Below are 24,916 nucleotides of genomic sequence, written 5' to 3'. Positions count from 1 at the left end.
CATGGAGGAACACACCAAAGCACATCATAATTACCTTAGCCAAAATTAAAGAGAAGGAGAGAATCTTAAAAGCAGAAACAAAAGGAGAGTTACCTACAAAGGAGTTCCCATCAGACTGTCAGCTGATTTCTCCAAAGAGACCTTACAGGCAAGAAGGGGCTGGAAAGAAGTATTCCAAATCATGAAAGGCAAGGACCCACATCCAAGATTGCTCTACCCAGCAGCTTGCATTTAGAATGTAAGGGGAGATCAAGGGCTTCTCAGATAAGGTCAAGTTAAAGGAGGTCATCATCACCAAGCCCTTATTATATGAAATATTAAAAGGACTTCTCTAAGAAAAAGAAGATAAAAAATATGTACAGTAAAATGACAGCAAACTCACAATTATTAACAACCACACCTAAAACAAAAACAAACTAAGCAAACAACTAGAACAGAAACAGAACCACAGAAATGGAGGTCACCTGGAGGGTTAGCAAAAGGGGAGTGGGAGGAGGAGAGAGGGGGAAAAGGTACAGAGAATAAGTTGCATAGATGGTAGGTAGAAAATAGACAGGGGGAGGGTAAGAATAGTATGGGAAATGTAGAAGCTAAAGAACCTATAAGTATGACACATAGACATGAACTAAAGGGGGGGAATGTGGGTGGGAGAGGGTGTGCAGGGTGGAGGGGAGTAAAGAGGGAAAATGGGAGAACTGTCATAGCATAATCAATAAAATATATTTTAAAAATCCTTCTCTACAAAGACCATATAACATTTTTACTAAGTCCTAAATCAAGTCTATTAACATTTTCTTGGGCTACTGTTAGATAAAATGCTGAGGTTAAGTGAAACTGAAAATGTTGTGTGGGTTATATGCCTAACATTTTTTAAAGTATATTTTATTGATTATGCTATTACATTTGTCCCATTTTTTTCTCCCCTTTATGCCCCTCTGCCTTGTACCCCACTTCCCTCCACCATTCCTCCCCTGCTTAGTTCACATCCATGGGTTATGCATATAAGCTCTTTGGCTTCTATATTTCCTATTCTATTCTTAACCTCCTCCTGTCTATTTTGTACCTACCAATTATGCTTCTTACTCCCTGTACCTTTTTCCTCCATTTTTCCCCCTCTCCCTCCCTACTGATAACCCTCCATGTGATCTCCATTTCTGTGATTCTGTTCCTGTTCTAGTTGTTTGTTTTGTTTTTTAGATTCAGTTGATAGTTGTGAGTTTGTTGTCATTTTACCATTCATAGTTTGGACCTTCTTCTTTTTCTTAGATAAGTCCCTTTAACATCTCATATAACAAGGGTGTGCCTAACACTTTTTCAATGCCATCTTCCTTTGCAAACATCTCTCCGAAGTTTATAGTGCATGTGTGAACTTCCTTTTGTTTCACCAATCTTTTTTTGGAATCTTCTGTTACCATGGATTTTGTATTGTATATGTTATTGCCAGATAGTTTGCCAGCAGAAACTGAAGCAATGTAGTCAATCTGTCTTCCACTAATTACATTCTCCTGAACCCTGTCTTTGGATGTCTTAGCCTAGATGAGATGCATTTTTCATTCAGGCAACAGATTCAGGCAGGTGTTTCCAAGGGGCTTATAAAAAGTCGTAGGGAGGACAAAACTGTCAATCATGTTCTTTTATTAGATACCCCTGGAATGGAGTCCCCAGTCATCTGCTAGCTTCAGATAAGTAGGTACCCTGGTTTCAAAGGCAGACTCCTGGTACTACTGTTTGACCAGCAGTAAGCAAGGTTGGCAGTACCTCCCAAGAACCAAGTCAGATGTTCAGAGATTTTTAAAGGGGTTTCTACCATGTACATGGAATTAAAAAATACTTCCTCAGTTCCCTTAAGTGTCAGTTTGTCCCTTCCTATCAGAGAGGAATCATGGGAGAGACTGTCTACCACAGAAAAAGGAATTTGGAGCAAAGGGGCAGACACTACAGGGCCATGGGTGCTATCTTGACCCTTTATCAATTTCTTCTACAAGCTTGAGTGAATTGCCCTGGTTTTTCTCTTTTCAAGCCAAATGAAGATATCTGGCCTGAGTGGAACCCACCCATAAGGAAGCACCCTTGTGAGGGCAGCATTAAGAGCAAATATACTAATTCCACCCATGACACTCAATTAATGCCCATAATGGTCTCTTTATAAGATAGTTTATTTCTGTAACTTAAGTCTGGTTACGGATCTGGGGAACAAAAGGAATAAAACCAGAGACACCTGCCCAAAATGTAGGCTGAGCAAAGCAATTGAAAGATAGAATGAAATATAAAATGAACTTGATAGAGACAATATATACACTTTAATGAAATTTGTGTAATTCAAAGCATAGTGAAAAAGTATCTATAGAGATAATTAAATGTTAGGATTTATGGCTACTCGCATGCTTTTCATGGAAACTATCAAAAGTATTTCAGAGCATTAAATCAAGGGTGACACCTATGGTAATAAGAGGGAAAACATGACAGAGCCCAGGAAGCTCTAGACCAGACCACGCAGTGTCTTCATTCTAAATTTTCTCTGCCATCTGCTACCACTGTGATCTTGAGTAAGTCCCGTCAGCTCTCCAAGACTTTTTTTGCTCACTTAGAAACTTAAATAAGAACATTCAACTGATAGAGCCCTTATGAGAAATAAGTGAGGTAATCTGTGCGAAAGTGTGTTGACTATGAAGAACCCAGTCAGCACAGGCTACCACCAGAGCCCAGGTCACATGAACAGAAATCAGGTGCTCCCGCTGGAGGTGCAGTTCTGAGGAAACCGTTAAGAGCCTGGATGGGGACACTGTTTCTAAGGCTTACATTTGGTGTTCTCTCACAAAAGCTGCAAACTCGGGATCATTGGCATACAGTTCCAAAATTCTCATTCTTTCTTGAATTTCCTTTAAAAAAAGACAGAAAAGAAAAAGAGGCCATGCATGGCACTATAAAAACAAATATACATAATACGTAGACACAGACAACAGTACAGTGATAGCCAAAGGGAAAGGGTGTGGGGGATAGGTGGAGGTGGGCAAAGGCAGGGAGCAGGGACAGAAAGAGACTTTGCTTGGGCCTATGGGCCCACAATACAGTGTGCAGAGGATGGTATGATGTTTTATTGAGTCATACTCTTAAAACCTGTGTGGTTTCATGAACTAGTATCACCCAATAAATTCGATTAAAATATATAAATAAATAAACACTATTCACCACAAGACTATAAATAATAAAAAGAGTTCTAGTTTTTATAAGGAATTGTGGCTTTCTGGGCTATCAGGGGAGAGGTACAGGAAAGAACACCCTTTACAGAGGAATGGAAGGTTTGGATACTACACAAACAAAATGACTCAGACATATTTCTAAGGAAGGGGGGGTGAAGAGGAAAAGAGCATTTGCTAATAATGGAAATAGAAACCACTGGGTAGAGAATGAGGTGCAGCTCAGATGTATATACCCTCTGCATCCAACATCACCTAGGAGATATCATGGGGTAAGAACTAATCAGGAAATACTTGTCATCTTTTCCTGAAGCTCATGCATGCGCGCACACACACCCCAGCAGCAGCAGAGCGACAACAGAAAAGCACAGTTTCCTACCTCCCTGGAAAGCCCACTGTTCTCATACATTTGTCTGATTTCTTCCCTACTCAGGCCCCCAAAGATCTCTCCTCCTGGAGAGCCGTAGAAGGGACATGGAGGATAGGGTCCCTTGTACTGCTCAGTTCCCGTTACATGGCTTTCATAGGCAGGGTTGTACTTTACAGCATCTTCAACGGACGGGAGACTGTCAGGCCGCCTGCTGGAGCCACAAAAAGAAAAGTATGATTGATTCAGGTTCTTGTTCAGATGCTCAATGACTTGGAAGACTATTTACCTGTAGCAAGATTTCTGTTGGGGAAGAAAAAGAGGTGACTGATACAAATGTGGAAAGGGACTGTGAAAAACAACCAGATAATCTCAAAAATTATTTATCAGGTGTTATCATTGTTATCTCCTCAGCTACCTGGCAAGGACCCTGTGAAATTGTTCCATGTCTCTTACATCTTTATTTGCCCCACAGTGCCTGGCACTCAATATATGCTGACGGGGAACCACGCCTGCTAATAGAGAGTGTTTCATTAAATGCATATGGCACCATCATTACCAGAGTAGACCAATCAAAAATCAATGTGTAACACACAAATAATCTGATAGGAATATAAATATGGGGGTGCTGGGACTCAATTCAATTCAACTCATACCTACAAATATTTACTGAGCATTGATTATGTGCCTAAGACTGTTCTAGATACTAATGATACGAAAAATTTATGGGAATCCCTCTCCAGAATGAGATTAGAGTCTAATGCAAAGTCAGAGTCAATAAAGAGTGTAAGAACAATGATGGAAGTCTGTCCTGGGTGCTCTAGGAACCTGGGAGAGGCGACTCCTTGGCAAGCCGAGGGTGAGGGAAGGTAACCTAGACCTAAACCAGCAGCTCTTACAGACTATAGACGCACAAAAAGCAAAGTACGACCAGAAATCGTATTCACATAACAACCCCACAGGTCCTTGGATTGCTAGTCTAGCAAGTGGAACAGGTTATACTTTCTCCACTGATATGGCTACACTTAACTAAAAGAAAACCAGATTTCATTTCTTGTCAGATTCTTATCTATATTTAAAACTGAATAAGTAAAGGGTAACCCACTAACAGATCTGGTCCTCACACAAGGGTCTCATCTTATCTCCATCACCCTTGCACCCCTCCCCGGCCATGAAACCGGCATTTTGGCCATATTGAGTGATGCGCTTCCCTCAGTGCACCTTGAGGTTCATCCGTGCCCTCCTAACTGTGCTCATGCTCATTCCGCCAGCTAGAAAGTGTCCCACCCCACCCACAGTTAATATCTACTCTTCTGTCATGCTAAATATCATAACAATCTTCAAATCTTCTAAGACTCTCTCCCCCAGGCAAAACTAATTCATCCCTCACCTAGGCCCCTTAGAATCTTATTCATAATGCTGCTTGTGTGTGTTTCCCAGTTGACACCCTTCAGGGGCAGGGACCACATTTTCATTCAGCTCTACAGCTTTCTCCCCTCTACCCCAGACCCCTACCTAACATTTGGCACATGGTAAGTATTGCACTAAATGAATAAATAGAAGGAACATTTTACTCTACCAGAACAGTTTTCTTTCTTTACCTAAAGGGCCTCTGTCCTTCTCTCCTAGCATTCTGAGTTTGAAGAGTCCTGACGAGAAAGAAGATGACAGCAGAGGAGACTAGGAGAAGTCCAACCACGGAGGCAATGGTGATGCCAATCACCAAGGGCTCGGACACAAACTCCTCACAGCGCTCGCCTCGGTACCACCAGTTCTCGCCCACCCGGCATCTGCAAGGAGAGGTGACTGAGTCTGAACATGGAATCAGTCTGCAGAGAGCAGTAATCCACAGCAGAAGCTTTAATAAGACTGGGAAAGGTAAAGAAAGAAGTGCTGACCACCTGAAGCTTCAGTAAAGAGGTAGGTATCAGGTAAATGATCACGGGTTTTAAGTCTGTGCATCATGCCTGGCAGTGAGCCAGGAGGTCAATGACTACAAGTAAATGGTGGAATGAAAGACTAGACTTAAAGGAAGTATTCTAATCAACTTCCTTAATTATGGATAACATAAAGCAGGCCCGGAGGAAAGCGGCTGGTGTGAGTCACACTATTAGTCAGCAACAGAGCTGGGGCTGGCACCCAGGTCCCCAGACTCCTCATGGCTTTTCCCCACACTGCAGACAGCCTCCAAGGCTCAGGGCCTAGACTTGTGCAAAAATGTCATCAAATCCCAGGACAGTGAGGAAATCACTGTTTTTCAAAATAATATTGATTTCTCTGCATATCAAGAGACTACTTTTCTCCTTAGTTTCCTAGCTAAACATCACACTTTTTCACATAGGAGAGTGTGAATCATTTCTATGTCCCCTGTCTTTGGCATTATGCCAACATTTGACCTTCTTCACACTCACAAATTGCCCTCTTGTTTATTCTCAGCATTCTCTCCTTTTACATTATGTGACTGTGGTGTGGATGGCTGGGAGGTTGATTTGCTCTGCTTTGTTTAAGAGGGATGGGCAGGAAAGGATGGTCAGGCTCCCTGTATCTGCTCATTTGTCTGCTGCACTGGGCACCAGGGCAGGATGGGGGGAGTTCTACCTTAAAACAATGGATTTCATGTGTGTGTATATATATGAAATAAAATATACTTGTCATAACTTCAAAGACTTTACATATTTGTTTTTCTTTATCTCTGAATACTCTGTAGGACCAAGAGCAGCCCAAGCTATTAAAAACATAATCCAAATAGAATGAAACTCCTCTGTTTCACGTTCAGGTACACTATAGAGTGTTGATCTTATGCTGAAACCTAATTTAGGCACCTGTTGCCTCACCATCACCTCCAAGAACCACAACCCTGGGACAATAGGCAACGTTTTTCTTACCGCTCCCAAAGAGCATGAAATAAAATAACCATTTGAATTTGGTGTAAGTCAGACCTTTTAACCAACTCAGTCTTCACATGAGAACTAGATGGCACCAATCTGTTGCCTAGATATAATTTATATAATACATATGGCTGTGATTATCCTAAAATCATAGGTGTAGACCCGTTTTCTTCAGAGGAAGTACCCACAACCTTGTGAAGCCAAAACCCCTAATTACACCATACCTACAAATGGCCCCATGTCCGGGCATAATGTCACACTTTCCATCATTGAAGCAGAAGTCAGGCTGCAGGTCACAGAGACTCTGACAGGGCCGTTCCCCAACACTCAGGTACCCAGGGTAGCACTTGCACTCTGCTTCTCCACTCCAGGGACTGACCAAGCACTCAGAAAATTCATTGCATGCCTGAAATTTGCAAGGGTTGGCTTGATCACCTAAAACACCAAACAAACCAGAAAATTATTCAAGGAAAGGCAACACACAGGAGTTGGGGTACATGAAGGTCCTCCACTAAGGCTCCCTGCTTGAGAATACCGTGGGATCACCCCTTTCCTGAACTATTAAAATATACCATTACCACAAAGAATTTCTGACTCATCTGGGAATCTTTTCTAGACCCTTCACAGGGAGAGTGGCCCTGACAACACCTTGATTTTAGATTTCTAGCTGTCAAAAGTATGAGAGAAAAAATTTCTGTTTTTGTAAGCCACCCAGTTTGTGGTCCTTAGTTACAGCAGCCCTGGGAAACTAATCCAGGGGAGCACTAGGACGATGCTGCTATAACAAGGAGAGCATACAAGCATGTAGACGGGCAGTTTCTACAGCAGGATTCCACTGTGCATTTCCTGAGTCCTCACAGGAAATTCAAACACACACAGTGCAACCGTGTCTTATTCAAACACACACAGTGCAACCGTGTACTCAGACAGTAATACAATCCTGGCCTAGCAGGGAGGGACAGCAGTGGATACAAAGTGGGAGGGATGATGTTGCCTGACTCCCTTCATTGATGGAAGTTCAAGAGTTTGTGAAAACTAGAGAGGCAAGAGACAAGTCGATGCTGCCTCCAGCCAATCATGAGGTAAAATGATACTTTAATCTGAAGGCCTTTAACTAAAAATATACAGGTAGTAGGAAAATTCTCTATAAGAATTCTAAGACATTGTGATCCTCCAATGGGTATAGGGGAGTGCCTGGGGGAAGGAAAACAGGATCTATAAGAAGAAAGAGATGGATATTGCTCCCTTCTGCTCCAGACCAAGGAGAGATCCTAAGACTAATATTTTAATCACGTAAATAAGAGACTACAGCTTTAAAGTCTTTTTCCAGTCCTTTATGTAAGTTAAAGGTGGGTGCCCAGAACAGATGCCCCTTTGTTTAAGAGTACCTTAATGACTTTATGGGAAAACAAGTGTAGGCCTGGAGCTAACTTTGGGATAAGAGACAGGGATTAAATGGTAGGATGAATTATGTCTAGTTTTCCATGGGCAGGCAAGGAGAGGAACTGATGGGTCCAGAAAAAATGAGAGTGGAGAAAACATGAAGAGGGTGGAGAGACAGCCAGCACAGCCAGAGTAACATGGTAGCTGGCTTGGTCCAAAAAGCTGGCCAATAAGAAATGACTTTGAAAAGAATGCTGATATTTGTGCCTAACAATATTTTAATCCATCTGTTGTGGTATGAGATAGCCTCCTCTGTCACCCTCATATCATCCGCATATATCTCACAGAATCAGCTACCTTGTTTTAGAGGTGCTTTGGGAAAGTCAAATATAGGTCTGTGGACCTGACCTGTGTGGCTCAGCTGGCGAGCATCATCCTGCAAGGCAAAGGATCACCAGTTCCATTCCTGGCCAGGACACATGTGTGGGTTGCAGGTTTGGTCCCCAGTCAAGGCACAGTTGAAAGACAATCGATTGATGCTGCTCTCTCACATCAATATTTCTCTCCCTCTCTCTTTCTATCCTTTCCCCTCTAAAATTAAATAAATAAAATCTTTTTTTTAATGGGACCATGATCTGTATTGGCTTTTCATAAAGAACAACCACAAGCATCAAGACAAATGTGAGACTGGAAACTCAGCAGAGGAAACTTTGACCTGGAGGTGATCAAGAGATATTCAAGTTCCCTGTTCATTCCTAGAGATCCTGAAGATGGGAGGGACATGGATACAGATTTTATACTGCACATGGGAGGGGCTAATGCCAGTTCATTCAAATATTTAAAAAAAGGTGACCTTATAAACCTGGAAGACTCAGCCTGCAGCTGACACATGAGTTACATAGATGCACTTATTTATTGTACTTCCCTTTTTTTAAAAAGTGGATTGACTTTTGCAAAAAATTTATAAATTATAACAGCTTGCATTTGTATGGCTAGTCAAATGCAAATATATGTTATTTGTTTAATCCTTTGAATAGCCCCATGAAATACCTAAGTCAGGTATTATTATCCTCATTTTTTAAACATTTTTAATTTTTCAATTAGAGTTATTGTACAGTATTATATTTGTTTCAGGTGTACAACATAGTGATTAGACATTTATATAACTCACCCAAAACATTACCCCCATTTTATATACATGTACTAAGGCTCAGAGATAAAATAGCTCATCTAGGGTCACACAAATGATAAATGGAAGAGCAGAGACAAGAAATCCAAATTATAATTAATTGCTACTTCCACTACCCCACATGGCAAAGAATGTGAACCAGCCTTAGAGAACTCAAATGGAAATAGATTTAGATATTGGAGGATTAGCCAGATCATTTCCTCACTTTCAATGAATAATGGTCCTTCAAGGATTTCAAAGAAAAGAATGTTTGCTTCTTTGTCAGTTAAAGAATAGAGTTGAATTTCAAACAAGTTTGGGAGTAAAAGATGCTGGAGAAATACAAACCCAGACATTCCCCATTACTCCTACCCAAAACCACCGTCCTCAGGCGTGGAAAAGATAAAAAAAGAGCAAAGACTGAGGATTCGATGGTGTTCTCTCTATCCAAGTTTTCCAAATAAAAAAATGGTTCATTTCATTTATTCACAGTATTTTTCAGTACCTTCTATATGTTGTTAATAAAACAGATAAAGTATCTGTCCTTGTGGATGGCTAAATGGGGATACTAGCCATTAAGCAACTATGTGCATAAATTAGTATTATCACTAGTAGTAAATTCTATAGCAGGAAAGAATATGGTGTTACCCCCCCTCCAAAAAAAAAGCCTAATAGTAAAGACCTAATATGGATTATGGGTGAGTCGGTGAAAGTCTTGAGGAAGAGACATTTGAACTGAGGGATAAACCTGTGAGCAGAAGTCAGCCAAAAGGGGAAAGGGTTCCGGGCAAAGGAGCTAATATGTGCAAAGGCTCTAAGGCAAGAAAAGTTTTTTGAATCTGAAGAACTAAAAATGAGCTAGTTTGACTTGGTGAGCAAAGAAGTTAGTTTCATTGAATGATATTGGGGAAGAAGATAGGGACCAGGCCTAGTGACTGTTGACCCAGGCAGTCACTGGAGCATTTCAGGCAGGAAAGTGAAGTAATCTCACTGATGTTTTAGAAAGAGCACCCTGGCTGCTGGCTGCAGAATGGATGGGGCAAGGGAACAAGACAGGTAGTGGGGAACCTGGTTCAAATGAGAGGTGATGATGGCTTGGCCTGGAGTTGTGGCAGTGGAGAGACAGAGGCATATAGATTTGACATATATTTAGAGTTCAGAATAGTATGAGTTTAGTGAATGACTGAAAGTTGGGAGTGATGGAAACTGAGGTATCAATCAGAATGATTTCCCATGCTTCTGGCTTAAGTAGCTGAATGGACACAGCTTCCATTTATCAAGATAAGGAAAGTGAGAGGAATAAATATAGCTGGAAGGTGGCCAGATATGGAAGACAAGAGCTCACTGTTACATATCTTAAATTTGATATGCATAGAATACATCCAAGTTGAGATCAACAAGTACATAGTAGTTAAATATTGATTATGGAGCTCAGAAGATAAGTCTGATCTGCATATAAAAATATGGAGAGTTATTAACAACTACATTAGACTTACAATAATGGAAATGGATACAACAACTTAGGAAAATAATACAGAAGGAAAGAGTCCAAACCTACTGGGCTTGGCTACATAGAGATGTATAGCAAGAGTAGACCCAGTGGACAGGTAAAAGAGAGAGCCAGTAGAGCAGGTAGAAAAGGGAGTGGGAGGTAAATAAGATATCATATATGGACAACCATTTGGGGGATTTTTTCCCCCTCACCTGAGACATTTTTTCCATTGTTTTTAGAGAGAGAAGAGAAACAGAAACATCAATGTGAGAGAGAAGCATTGATTGAGTGCCTCCTCTGTGTACCATGACCAGGGGTCATAAGTTCTCAGACCAACAGGGCCAGACCTGCAACCTAGGTGTGTGACTTCACTGAGAATCAAACTCACAACTTTTCGGTTACAGTACGATGCTCCAACCAACTGAGCTACACTGGCCAGGGCCTGTGGACAACCTTTTTGAAAAGAGAATGATATTGATGTCCATGAGAGAGATATTTTACTAATTATCAAGATGTGGAAAATTTGCCTGACACAGTACTCTTTTACCTACAAGTGTTGAATTCAACTTGACTCAGGGAAAAGAAAATACATAAGAATAATTAATGGATTCCACTAAGAAACAAGCAGGGTAATCAATATCATTACCTGATTCCACATCAAGGGAATATTTATCAATAGCCAAGTTCATGGTTTGGTAGGCAGTGGTGCAAAAGTCTTCCAGAATCATATATACAGCATTGTTAACATTAGGAGGGACAGACTTGGTGAACTTCATTCTGCTGTTCACCACAATACTGCCATTTCTGAAGTTCAAGATTTCTAAATTCTGGAACCCTGTGAGATTTGACTGGAGATAGGGAACCAACTACAATACACAAAAAATGATCAGTTTATTAAAATGGTTTTGCATTTTGTTTAACACATACAAAAAACAAAAACACAAAGATGCACCCCTCCCTGTTTCCAAACTGCATGCTATTTAAATTATTTAAATTATGCATCAACAAAGGTATCAGTTGTAACTACCAATTTGTACTTCCTAATCCCTTCATGTTTTCACCTAGTTCCCCAACCCTCTCCCCTCTGACAACTATCAGTATGTTCTCTGTATCTATGAGTCTGTTTCTGTTTCTTATTCATTTGTATTGTTGTTTAGATTCCACATGTAAGGGAGATCATATTGTATTTGTCTTTCTCTGGCTGACTTATTTCACTTAGCATAATACACTCTAGGTCCATTCATACTGTTGCAATGGTAATGGTTATGGGGATGTAAAGTACAGCATAGGAACTATAATCAATAATATTGTAATAACTCTGTATGGTACCAGTTGGGTACTGGAAATATCAGGGGGAACGCTTTGTAAAGTATATGATTGCCCAACCACTGTGTTGCACACTTGAAACTAATACAAAATAATATTGAATATAAACTGTAATTGAAAAAAAATTTAAAGAAAAAATGGTTAGTTTTGAATTATTTGCAAGTTGTGAGATTGTAATAGTGATATTTAGGAACCCCATGGAGCTCACAGACAGTTCTAGACAACAGAGTTTATTTTCTCTGTTTCACTACAGGGTCACAACAATGAAGGCATCATAGGTACCCAGAAAACACTGGTCTCACAATAAACTGTGAGAAAAATCTTCAGCGTGTTTCAGTTCTAGAATTCATGAATACAATCTTCAGTACGTAAGTTGTCACATGTCCCTCATGCCACACTTGTGTTTTCTGTTTCTTGTATATACCTGTCTTATTGTTTTCCTACCAACCCTAGGCCCTGACACTATTTTTAGTCAATTTTTAAAAATTGGGTATCTACAGCAGACCCCATTTTCCTTGACTCATGTCTTATTGTTGAGGGGGAAATAGGTGGCTCCTACATGATTACTAACTAATACCCATATGTCATTTCTTGTGCTTACCAATTCCAAGAATCTTTGCTCCAGGGCTTTATACTCCAAAGAGTTTTTATTAAACAGATCTTCTGAAAACATCATGTTAGTCACTCGAAGGCTAAAGAACACCAGCAAAGCTCCTGTGGTCTGTGTATGATTTGAGTCACTTCTTTTTGTGGGCCGAGCAACAACAGCCATCTCTGTAGAGTGAACATTTGTAGACATTTCCACATAACTACCAACCTTGCCATTTTCCTCTGGGATTAGCTCAGGCTGATAGTACTCTGTGCCTATCCGGTCCAGTTCTAATGAAATATCCTGTACACCCATAATTACTTCATCCTCCAGCAGGGTGGGGCTTGTGGTTGGAGGCAGTGCGGTGGACTGTGTCATGGAAGCTTTCAACCAGAGCTTGTCTCTACTCTCTGGTGCACTTGCCGATGATGTGTCTCCGGACAATTTCCCTTGGGAAGAAGTTTTTGCCCAAACTACACCTGACTCTGGCAATGTGGTCCACAAAGATTGCCCATCTGGCTTCACTGCTGAAATCTTGCTGTCAAACCATTCATGATGGGATGACTCTGTAGATTGTTCCATATCCTCCTTTAGAAAGGCTTCCACTTGATCTGGTTTGCCGGTAGAAGGAGAGATAGCTATAGATGTCAGTAAAGGAGGCGCATTAGTACCTGAGTAATAATCAATGTCAGGTACCTCTGCTGTGTGCTTGGAGAGAAGCAGAGATTCAGACTGAGTTGTGGTCTCTGCAGAAATGGGCACAACAGGCCTGTCAAGGGGCTCCTCCTCTGCAAGATGTGCGGATCTGTCCAAATGCCCGTATTCTGAGTGCTCACTACTTCTGTCTGTGGAATCTATTTTGTCATCTGTAACTAGTTTCTCATCTACAGCCTCATTTGGCAAAAGTGAATCCTCATCTTCCAGCCATGACTTGGACAGTGGTTCAGTGCTCTTCTCTAATGAAGTGTCACTCCATGGCCAAGTAATCAGATCCATCTTTTGCCCAGATCCTGAACCAAAGCCACTCTCAAATATGAACTCTTTTTCCATGGATGTGTCTGGCATCAAAGTGCTCACTTCTAATTGGCCTTTGACTTTGGAGACCAAAGAGTCCAAACCAAAATGTATATTTACTTCCTGAGCAGGAAGATCTATTGTGACAGAGGAGACCAGATATGGAGAGGATGTCGAAGACACCCCAGAGTCTTCCATGGATGGTATTGTTTCTTTTGGCACAGGATGAGTGGATGGACTTGAAAACAGTGGATCAACAGAAAGGATATCTTCTGACCCTTCAACTTTGGTTAATCCTAAAAATAAAATTTTCCATTAATTAGCCAACAGTGTTACTAAATGTTATTCCCAGTCCTAATTAAACCACCTTCCCCATTTTTTCCCATTAGATTGGGAAGAGGAGTTCCTGACTTTTACACTGCTATTTCCAGGAAACAACAGGACAACATGATTATGTTTTTGTGGTGTGATACAATCACTCATGAATATACCCCATTTCCTTGAGAATAACAAGATATCAGCTATTAAAATAATTCACTTTTAAACAGTTGATTTTTTTTTCTTACTCTATGAAACTAAAGAACTGCTGGTAGCTATATTGGCTATAGACACAGAATCTAGTGAAAACTTAGGGATAAAATTTCCTAGGAAATATTGTTTGTCTTTGAATTTCCATTTCCTTGTTATGTTTATCATCCATCATCCTTCAGATGCACCTAATGTTCGAAATCCGGGACTCATTATTTATCTTTGTTCATCTTCCTCTTTCACATGTATACTCCATGCTTGGGTTACAGTGATTTTTCCTTTCCTTCACAACTTCTAAATCACCTACTTGATTTTCATTTTTTAATCTATGCCATACCTTCCTTAGTTCAGGCTCTCTCCTTCCGAAGTCTAATGCAAGTTAAAAATCTCTATACCTGGCCCCTACAATTAATCCTATTAAAAGCTAGTGGGATAATCTTGTCTGATGCTCTTTATCACTCCAATATTCAAGTCAGTAAAGTAGTTATTTAATAGTAATAATTATATACATTTTAATAGAACCTTCAAAATACCTATTAATTTATCCCCACCGTGGTCCACCAACTTCATTTCCCATTATTTTTCTCCATTCCCACCAATTAAATCTGGTCCCTCTCTCACACAACTTTCCGGAGACATTTCCTCCTACTGCACACAACCACGCCTTTCTAACAACCATCTCTCCCTCTCCTCAAAGCCCTTGGCATCTGACACAGTACAGTAAAGAAACATGAAAAGTGGGTGTAAGTTCTTACCATCTACTAAAAAGTGAGATGCAGAAGTCCTTTCCTCAGAAGCCACAGGCCAATCAGTCCGAAGCACTGCTGGGGTGACAGAATGAAGAGTCAAGCTGCTAACCTCTAAAACCTCTGGGGAAGAACTGAGGCCCACCTTCGAGGGAAAGGCTAATTTGGGTGTAGACGCTAAATCACCCAAAGGTCTTTCTGACCAGACTTCCCTGCCAGTGGCAGAGGAAGGACCAGGGCTGAAATCAAGTGGTGAAATACTGCTGGTAGTGGATTCCTCTGCTGAGGGCCATTCAGCTTGAAGGGTATTATCCTAGGGGGGAAAAAAAGGCTAAATCATATCATAGATAACCAGAAACACATAGAAACAATTTTAAATGCCACCTACCTATTTAAGTTCCCAGGTTTTCTAGGGACAAGGAGGCAATGTAATGTCGGAGGGAAGGGAGACATGGGCTCCAGAATCAAACAGATCTGCAATCAAATCCCAACTCACCACTCACTAGCTGAAAAATCTAGTGGGGAAAGCCAAGTACCCTTGAATCTCAGCTGGAAAGTGGGAATAGATAACATACTTAAAAGATTCCAAACAAAATGAATTTGTGGAAGAGAATAGTTTTTTTTGCTTTAGATAATTCCTTTTCCTCTATCTTTGCTTAAATACTTTAAACACATAAAAGTTACTAATATCCATAATGTCTTGTCAAAGGCCTAAGCACATTGTCCACAGCAGAAAAGAACAATTAACACTTTTATTCATTACGCTGAAAGGTACTCAGTAATTAAGATCCTTGTTTTGATAAACAGTTCCACTACATCAAATGAGGCCTGGTTATCTCAAGCAAATATCAACATCTGTGAAATGGCATCACACTTACAAAATACAATTTTCTCTTCCTAGTGACTTTTTACTAATGTATTACTAATCTTATATTCAAACTTAGCTTCAGGAGTAGAAAAGTAGAAACATAATCTTTTAGCATGCTAATTATTTAATCCTATGAAGATTAGTCTATGTAAAAATGTTCCCTACTGATGCTGAAAGGCAAAATGCATGACATTTGGTGGGAGTTTGTATGTTATCATCATGCAAAAAGCAAGGGTAATATGCATAGAATTCATAAAATACTTCCTGGGTGAAAACAGAAAAAGAAAAAAGAATCATCATCTCTACCCTCAATAGCATTAAGATCACATGGAAACACTTTTTAAAACACCAAGGTCCCAGCCACACATTCCACAGATTCTAATTTAATTGGTCTGAGGATGGGACTTAGACATGATACTTTTAAAAACTCCCAAGTAGAGGATATAGCCTGATAATGTTCTAGTCATATTATTCCACCCTAGATCTCCCGAACATTTCTTTAATGGTCCCCACTTAATATTTCTCATTAACTGAAACCTCCAAGAAATCTCCCACATGTATAAACCTGCCTGAACACTAGAATTCACAGACTAGCTATGAACAAAATGAAGCCCATGAAAGCTAAAAATGAGAAACTCTAACTACAACCCCTTCCTCTTCCTCCAGGAGATCCCTACCAGTGGTTTACACTCTTGAGCCTCACATGCTTTTTGAACAAAAGCACACAGTTTTAAAGTGGCTAATTGCAGTTTAGTCTGTGGCCATTAAATAAAACAGAACCTACTGGCCTATGGGGAGATTCAACCCAATGTCATGATCAAATTAGTCTTTTATGTTTTGCCCACATATCTCCCCTTGTCTTTCCATTAAGGGTCTGTGTGAGGAAGCTTCAGACAGCACACTCCCAATTACAAGGGAGGGAGCAAGAGGCAAGAAATCCCTGGGCGTGTCCTAATTTATCCCTTTTTTCAATGACAAATGCACTGAAGAGAGAACAACAGTAGATCATTGGGTATATGTAGAGATGCCCTCAGTTCCACCTACAATTTTTAAACTGAAAGCACTCTGTCAAATACACTGATTTTCTTCAGTGGAAAGACAGCATGCTGTTTTAATCAGGTCCTTTTTTAAGTGGGCCACCAAACTGGCTATTCTTTGCCATTACCTCAGGTCTTCCTCATCTTGCTCTCTGTGCTAGAAAGCTAACCCCCATTAACTTCATCACTTCTGAGCCCTCCCCACCTGTCTTCTGTTTGAGCTTGCCCCTTTAGAAGCACAAGCAGAAGATCAAAGGTTGGGAATACTGAAAAGGGGGAGTATTCCCTCCCTGCTCCCTCCAAGCCCCCATGCTGTGTCTCTTGCAGTAGCCACACCCCTCCACAGTTGCAGCTCCAGCTCTCACAGGTGCAGCTTGCAGCTCTCGCCTGGCTCTGGTGAGAGCATTTCCTCCCATTGCCCTACAATCCAGTGATTGGTAACAAGTTCTCACTGTGATTAGTCCCTGTACACCTCTGCTCCCTTCCTTATTCCCTTAACCCTGTATGCACTACCATGTAGCTGTCCCTGTAACTATTGAGACCCTGGCTGAGCCGTTTTACAGTCCAGTGCATTTTATAAGCCCATAAAATTTTGAACCATTTTTGTCAAAAGGTGACGGAAGTTGACCCTTGAACAATGCAGGCATTAAGGGCACTGACCCCATCTTGCCACATAGTAAAACATTTGCATATAACTTTCAACTTCCCCAAAACTTAACTACTAATAGCCTACTGTTGACCAGAAGCCTTACTGATAACATAAATAATTGGTTAACACATATTTTGTATGTTACATGTATTATATATTATATTATTACAATAAGGCTAGCTAGAGAAAAAAATTGTTGAGAAAACCAAAAAGAAGAGCAATACAATTATAGTACTGTTTGTATTTATTGGGAAAAATCTACATATAAGTGGATCTACACAGTACAAACCTGTGTTGTTAAAAGTTCCACTTTACATAGTTCACAATGAAATATAAACAATCAAAAAGGAGAAATGAGAATCAATTAAAACAATAAAACATGAACCCAAAATGGTATTATTCTAGTTAAACTTAATTAGAAATAAAGAATCTAGAAAGGAAAGAGGGAAGTGATGAAAAGTAGATAATGTAGTATTAGCAAATGTTTTTTGGCAATGTGGCGTTGGTCAAAAAAAAAAAAATAAAAGGAGTAGAAGTAAGATACATCTAAGCATTAGGCTGGAGTATATGACCTGAATCTGTTGAAGTGAAATATATGAGAAAAAAGCAAGATATATGTAAAAGAAAGAAGAAGCTGAAGGTAATCCTTTAATGACTAGAAGTAACTGCAAATGATCTGTAAAAAAGGAAAAAATTTCAGGATAAAAAAGTATGTCTTGGGATTTCTCTGTCAGAAGTGAACAGTTTACAGGAACAAGTATAAAGGACACATGGACAAAAACTAGGGGCAGGTGGAAATGGGAGGGAGGTGGGGAGAGCTGGGATGGGTGGGCTTGGATGGGAGTAAAAGACAGAAAATTGTACTTAACAACAATTAAAATTTAATTTAAGAAAAAAAAAGTGAACCTAAGAGACCTCCAGACAGGTTGGTGGCACAGGTAAATGTGTCAAAATAACATCACATCAAAATTACAACTGAACTACAGAACAACCATCATTCAGAAGCACCTGATGTCTAGCCGAATATAAGTCCTACAACTAGGGATTTAAAGAAGAAGCCACATCAAGACTGGCAGGAGAGGTGGGGACACAGAGTAGGCTGGTCCCATATCAATGCGAGGCAAATAAAATTCAAGAGGGAGATATCAGGAGGATATCCCAGCTGCACAGGTCCCCCCTGAGGGTGATGGGTCCCAGCCCCGCAGCAGGTCCCCCAGCCCAGGGTTCCAGAGCCAGGAAGAGAAGTCCCCATAATTTCTGGCTGTAAAAACCAGCAGGGATAGTGGCTGAGTGACACAAAGGGCTTCTGGAGTCCCAGGCATTTTCTCCTAAAGGCCCCAAGTAGAAACTTATTCGGACTCACTCCCTCTGAACTCCAGTGCTAGAATAATAGCTCAAAAGGTACCAGGGACATGCAGGAAGGGAATAAATTGTCTGGCATTAGGCTGAGAGCTGGTGAGGGAGGGGAGGGGCAGGCAGTGTTCTCCCAGACTAAAGTTCTGTTGGCAGAGAGCCCTTCTTGACACATGATTTCTACCACAGAAAGCATGTGAGTGAGCAGGACCTTGCTAAAGAGGCTTATTGCTCTCTCAGTCTATCTGGAGTAGTGTCATGAGCTGCACACCCAGGGGGTGGTAAGTGGCTGGGATTCTGCATATATCAAAGGGATGCAGGTCCTACTACCCACATCATGGACTCCATGAGGAAGCCTGACTATGAGTCTCCAATGTGCTTCACCCACAGATCATCCCCAGCTGGCTCATAGGCACCTCCAGTACTCACTGTGCATCCCCTACACACACCCCTTCTCCACCCCACAGCAAGTTCCTTGTGCACATCCTCCACAGCAGAGGGAGCAGGCTTTGGCAGACAGCCAGTGAGCAGGCACCAAATGCTGTAGGTCAGGGAGAAACCATACACTTGAGCTTTAGCACCACTCTTGGGAAAACAAAAGGGAGGTTATCAGCACTCAGCATGGTGTTTTGCAGGATCAAGAGAAAACAAGTGTGGAGGGGGTGTATCCATAGGAGGTCTGAGAAAGATACAGACTCCCTAGCAGGGATAATGGAAGGTATTTCTCTCCTGAAGTCACTCAGTAAAGACTGAGAGAGGTAACTGCTACTTCAGATGTGAAGTCAGCCACACAAGACTTCCAGAAACAAGAAAATCAAAGAAACATGACTTCACCAATGAAACACAATAATCTCCCAGTAACAATCCCCAAAGACACAGATATCTGCAGTTTACCTGGCAAAGAATTCAAAATTGCTATTCTAAAGAAGTTCAGTGAGCTACAAGAAAAAACTGTAAGACAATTCAATGAAATCAGAAAGCAATACATAAACAAAATAAGAAATTTAACACAGAGATAGAAATCATAAAAACGAAATGAACAAAATCTGAAGCTGAAGAATACAATGAATAGAGCGAAGATTCAACAGAGAGCATCAACAACTGCATTGAGCAGAAGAAGAAAATCTGTGAAGTATAAGACAGGACTTTGGAGTTATCCAGTCAAAAGAGAAGAAAGAAAACAAAGTGAAAAAAATCCTACATAAACTATGGACAGGATCAAGAGAAGCCATCTGTGAATCACTGGCATCCCAGAGGAGAAGAGAGAGAGAAGGGGGCAGAGAGCTTGTTTAAAGATAATGGCTGAAAACTTCACCAAACTACAGAGATTTGAGTATCTAAGCTCACGAAGCTCACAGGACTCAAAGCAAATTCAATTTCAAAGTATCTTCTCTAAGACACATTATAATAAAACTGTCAAAATCAAAAAACAAAGACTCTTTTTTTAAAGATTTATTTATTTATTTTTAGAGAAGGAAGGGAGGGAGAAAGAGAAACATGAATGTGCAGTTGCTGGGGGCCGTAGCCTGCAACCCTGGCATGTGCCCTGGCTGGGACTCAAACCTGCAATACTTTGGTTCGCAGCCCATGCTCAATCCACTGAGCTATGCCAGCCAGGGCTAAAAAAAAAAACAAAGATTCTTAAAAGCAGCAAGACAAAAATAGCTTATAGCTTATAAGGGAGCCCCCATTGGGCTATCAGTGGATCCCTCAGCAGAAACCCTGCAGCCCAGGACACAGTGGGGTGCCTATCAGCCAAAATAAACTTTAATTCAAACACTGTAACAAAAGACAAAGAGATTATTATATAATAAGAGGATCAATTCATTCAGAAGATATAACAATCATAAATATACCATATTTTTAGGACTATAAGACACACAGGACCATAAGACACACCTAGGTTTTTAGGAGGAAAATAGGGGAAAAAATTTTGAAGCAAAAAATGTGATAAAATATTTAATAACATAAATAACATAGGCCACCACTCCCCGCCCCACAGTGAGCCATGTAAGCTACATTTGGATTATAAGATGCACCCCTTTTTCCTCCCAAATTTGGCAGGGGGAAAGTGTGTCCTATAGTCTGAAAAATACAGTATATACATCCAACACTACAGCACCTAAATATATTAAGTAAGTACCAGCAGGCCTAAAAGGAGAAACAGACAATACAATGATATCAAGGACTTTAATGCCTCACTTTCAACAATGAATAAATCATCCAGGGAGAAAGTCCATAAGGAAATTTGGGACTTGAACTATATTTAGGCCAAATAAACCTAACACACATACAGGGAGGCACCCCCAAAAAAACAGAATTATCTTCTGGAGGGCGGGCCCCTTGTAACATAGTCTTGCCCCACTAGGTGAGTGTTCTACGAACCCACTGGTATCAGTACACCAGTTGGCATTGTTGTGAGAGGCTGTGTCCAGCTTCAGTGAATTTTTTTTTGAAGATCCTTTCAATGAGTTTGCCCATCTCATGAAGGGTGATTTATGAGCATACCTGCCCACACCACACTGAGTGAGTGTTCAGCAGTTTTTGACTAAAAACAGTATGACCTTCATGCTTCCCTCTCCCTATTCACCTGATCGCGCCCCAGGCAACTTTGTTCACCTGCATGAAAAAAAGTCCTCAAAGAGAAACGTTTTGCAGATGTGTAAGAGGTAAAACAAAAATGGCAGAAGCACTAAAAGGCATCAGGATCAATTAATTCAAAAACTGTTTTGAGCAGTGGAGAAAAGTCTCAAGAGGTGTATTCCATTTAATGGAGAGTACTTTGAAGGTGACCGAAGTTTAAACGTGTAAGAATACACAATTTTTTATAACTAATTCTGAGTTTTGGAGGGTTCCCCTCATATATAGAACATTCCACGAGAATATACATGTACACTATTAAGTGCATATGGAATATTCTCCAGGAGAGAACATATGTTAGGTCACAAAACAATTCTTAGAAAATTTAAGAAAATTGAAATCATACCAGGTATCTTTCACAACCACAATGGTATGAAACAAGAAATTAGTAACAGGAGGAAAACAGGAAAATTCACAAATATGTGGAAATTCAAAACCATACCCTTGAACAAACAATGGGCCAAAAAAGAAATCAAAGGGAAATTTTTAAAAAATCCTCGAAACAACAAAAAAAAATGGAAACACAACATTTTGAAACTTATGGGATGCATCAAAAGTGGTTGTAGGGGAAAAATATTAAAAAATGCCTACAATAAAAACTAATGAGCAAAATAGAACCAGAGGCATAGAATGGTGGAACAGGCTGACAACTGTAAGAGGGGAGGGGGAAGGTGGGGACTAAGTTAAAGAAGGTGAAGTTATTGTCACAGAACATACATGAAGGACCCGTGGATATGGACAACTGTGTGGGGATTGTCGATGGGATTGGGGAGTGGGCTGGGTGGAGGGGAGCAAAAGGGGAAAAATTGGGACAACTGTAATAGTGTAAATAATAAAATAACTTTTTAAAAAGGATAATCTCAAATAAACAACTAACTTTATGTCTCAAAGAACTAGAAAAAGAAGAACAAACTACGCCCAAAGTTATCAGAAAGAAAAAAATATCAAATATCAGAGCAGAAAATCAATTGAAACTACTAAGAGCCAGTTTTTTTTTGAAGGACAAAAAAAATTGAAAAACCTTTACTAGACTCAAAAAAGAGAGAAGTCTCAAATAAAAGGAAAGAGGAGATATTACTGCTGATACAACAGGAATACAAAGTATCATAACAGACTACTCTGAACAACCATACACCAGCAAATTGGTGAACATATAAGAAATAAATTTCTAGACACCTACAGCCTAGTAAGACTGGTTATAAAGAAATAGAAGAGTATGATTAAATCAATAATTTCTTTTTAAGTGTATTTTATTGATCATGCTATTACATTTGCCCCATATTTTTTATCTCCCCTTTATCCCCCTCCACCCTGCACCCACTCCCTGCAGTATTCCCCCCTCTTAGTTCAAGTCCATGGGTTGTACATGTAAGTTCTTTGGTTCTCCATTTCCCATACTATTCTTAACTCCCCCTGTCTATTTTGTACCTACCATTTATGCTTCTTATTCCCTCTACCTTTTCCCCTATTCTCCTCCTCCCCCTCTCCAGTGATAACCCTTCATGTGATCTCCATTTCTGTGATTCTGGTCCTGTTTTAGTTGTTTGCTTAGTTTGTTTTTGTTTTAGGTTCAGTTGTTGATAGTTGTGAGGTTGTTGTCATTTTATTGTTCATATTTTTCATTTTCTTTTTCTTAGATAAGTCCTTTTAATATTTGATATAATAAGGGCTTGGTGATGATGAACTCCTTTAACTTGACCTTATTTGGGAAGCACTTCCTCTGCCCTTCCATTCTAAATGACAGTTTTGCTGGATAGAGTCATCTTGGATGTAGGTCCTTGCCTTCATAACTTGGAACACTTCTTTTCAGCCCCTTCTTGCCTGTAAGCTTTCTTTTGAGAAATCAGTTGACAGTCTTATGGGAACTCCTTTGTAGGTAACTGTCTCCTTTCTTCTTGCTGCTTTTAAGATTCTCTCCTTCTCTTTAATCTTGGCTAATGTAATTATGATGTGCCTTGGTATGTTCTTCTTTGAGTCCAAATTCTTTGGAACTCTGAGCTTCCTGGACTTCCTGGAAGTCTATTTCCTTTGCCAGATTGGGAAGGTTCTCCTTCATTATGTTTTCAAATAAGTTTCCAATTTCTTGCTCTTCCTCTTCTTTCTGGCACCCCTATGATTCAGATGTTGGAATGTTTAAAGTTGTCCCAGACGTTCCTAAGCTTCTCCTCATTTTTTTGAATTCTTATTTCTTCATTCTGTTAGATGTTTATTTCTTCCTTTTGTTCCAAATCATTGATTTGAGTTTTGGTTTCCTTCCCTTCACAGTTGGTTCCCTGTATATTTTTTCTTTATTTCACTTTGCATGGCCTTCACTTTTTCCTCTGTTTTGTGACCATACTCAAGCATTTCTGTGAGCATCCTGATTACCTGTGTTTTGAACTCTGCATCTGATAGGTTGGCTATCTCTTCATTGCTTAGTTCTGTTTCTGGAGTTTTTATCTGTTCTTTCATTTGGGCCATATTTCTTTGTCTCAGCACCCTTGTTATGTTATAAGCTTTAGGTATTTGCCAGTGCGGGACAGCCTCCTTTGCTGAATTGGAGTGCTGTCTGTGGGGGTGGGGGTCTGAGAGGTAACAGTGCTGCTTGCTTGGCTCTTGGACAGCTTTCAGTCACTTCCTCTGCTACCCACAAGCAAATTGGGCCCTTCTGGTGCTGATTCCCAGGTGGGTGGGTTTGTGTACATTCTAGGACTCTGGGTCTTTCCAACAAACTATGCTGTGAGGCTGGGGGTTTCTCCCAGCACTGCAACCCTCACAGGTTTTTTCAGTCAGAGATTTTGAGGCTTTATTTCTGCCACTAGAACCCTGAGTTATGCAGTCTGTCTTGCTCCCCAGTTGTTCCTCCAGGTTTATCCTCACGCAAATGTGGGGCCACCTGGTCTACCAGTCATCACCTCATCTGTTCTGCCGCCCTGCTGTGCATCCTCTCCACCCTGACTGCCCATCTCAGGCCCTCCTACCAGTCTGGATGAATGTTTCTTCTTTAACACTTTGGTTGCCAGAATTCCATACAGTTTGATTTTCTGGCAGTTCTGGTTATTTTTTGTTTTTTAATTGGTTGTTGTCCTTCTTTTGGTTATGCGAGGAAGCAAAGCATATCTACCTATGCCTTTATCTTGGCTGGAAGTCCTATATCAATAATTAAAAAAAAAACTCATAACAAAGAAAAGCCAGGATCAGAGGTTTCACCAGTGAATTCTACCAAATATTTAAGGAAAAATTAATGTCAATCCTTCTTAAACTCTCCCAAAAAACTGAACAGAACAGGAAACTCATAAACTCATTTTACAAAGCCAGCATTACCCTGATACCAAACCCAAAGACACTATAAGAAAACAAAACTATAAGCGAATGTACATAAAACAGTAATAATGTGTTTACCAGTCATACTATATATTATAATAAAAATAAAGAGTGCAATACACCACCTTCATAAAATTAATGATAAACATCATATGATCATGTCAGTATATGTAGAATAAGCATTTGACAAAATGAAACACCCTTTCATGATAAAAAAAAAGTTCTCAACAAACTTGTCAAAGGTACAAACTTATAATTAAAAGATGATTAAGGTCTGGGCATCCAATGTACAACATTGTGACTATACTTGACAATAATTCCTACAGAGTAAACCTTAAATGTTCTCAACACACACACACACACACAAA

At 40.2% G+C, this 24,916-nt stretch overlaps 1 protein-coding gene across 7 annotated transcripts in view; it reads right to left on the bottom strand.

Moving 5' to 3' along the window:
- IMPG2 (interphotoreceptor matrix proteoglycan 2) overlaps positions 1 to 24,916 on the bottom strand; it is an 83,416-nt gene that overhangs the window by 5,496 nt on the left and 53,004 nt on the right. For 2 of the 7 annotated variants that reach the window (XM_036017987.1, XM_036017992.1), the window contains 7 exons: positions 14,708 to 15,011; positions 12,423 to 13,720; positions 11,142 to 11,361; positions 6,677 to 6,887; positions 5,166 to 5,354; positions 3,577 to 3,784; positions 2,800 to 2,879 (listed from right to left, as the gene is read on the bottom strand). In XM_036017987.1, the coding sequence (XP_035873880.1) occupies positions 2,800 to 2,879; positions 3,577 to 3,784; positions 5,166 to 5,354; positions 6,677 to 6,887; positions 11,142 to 11,361; positions 12,423 to 13,720; positions 14,708 to 15,011 (2,510 nt within the window). Of the gene's footprint in view, positions 1 to 2,795; positions 2,880 to 3,576; positions 3,785 to 5,165; positions 5,355 to 6,676; positions 6,888 to 11,141; positions 11,362 to 12,422; positions 13,721 to 14,707; positions 15,012 to 24,916 lie in introns of those variants that run through there. The other 5 variants (XM_036017990.1, XM_036017993.1, XM_036017988.1 and 2 more) reach the window with 4 other exon arrangements.

This window comes from Phyllostomus discolor, chromosome 2, assembly GCF_004126475.2.
Source record: "Phyllostomus discolor isolate MPI-MPIP mPhyDis1 chromosome 2, mPhyDis1.pri.v3, whole genome shotgun sequence".
Lineage (NCBI taxonomy): Eukaryota > Metazoa > Chordata > Mammalia > Chiroptera > Phyllostomidae > Phyllostomus > Phyllostomus discolor.
The sequence above is the reverse complement of the archived record's forward strand: the minus strand, read 5'-3'. Positions and strand labels throughout refer to the sequence as shown.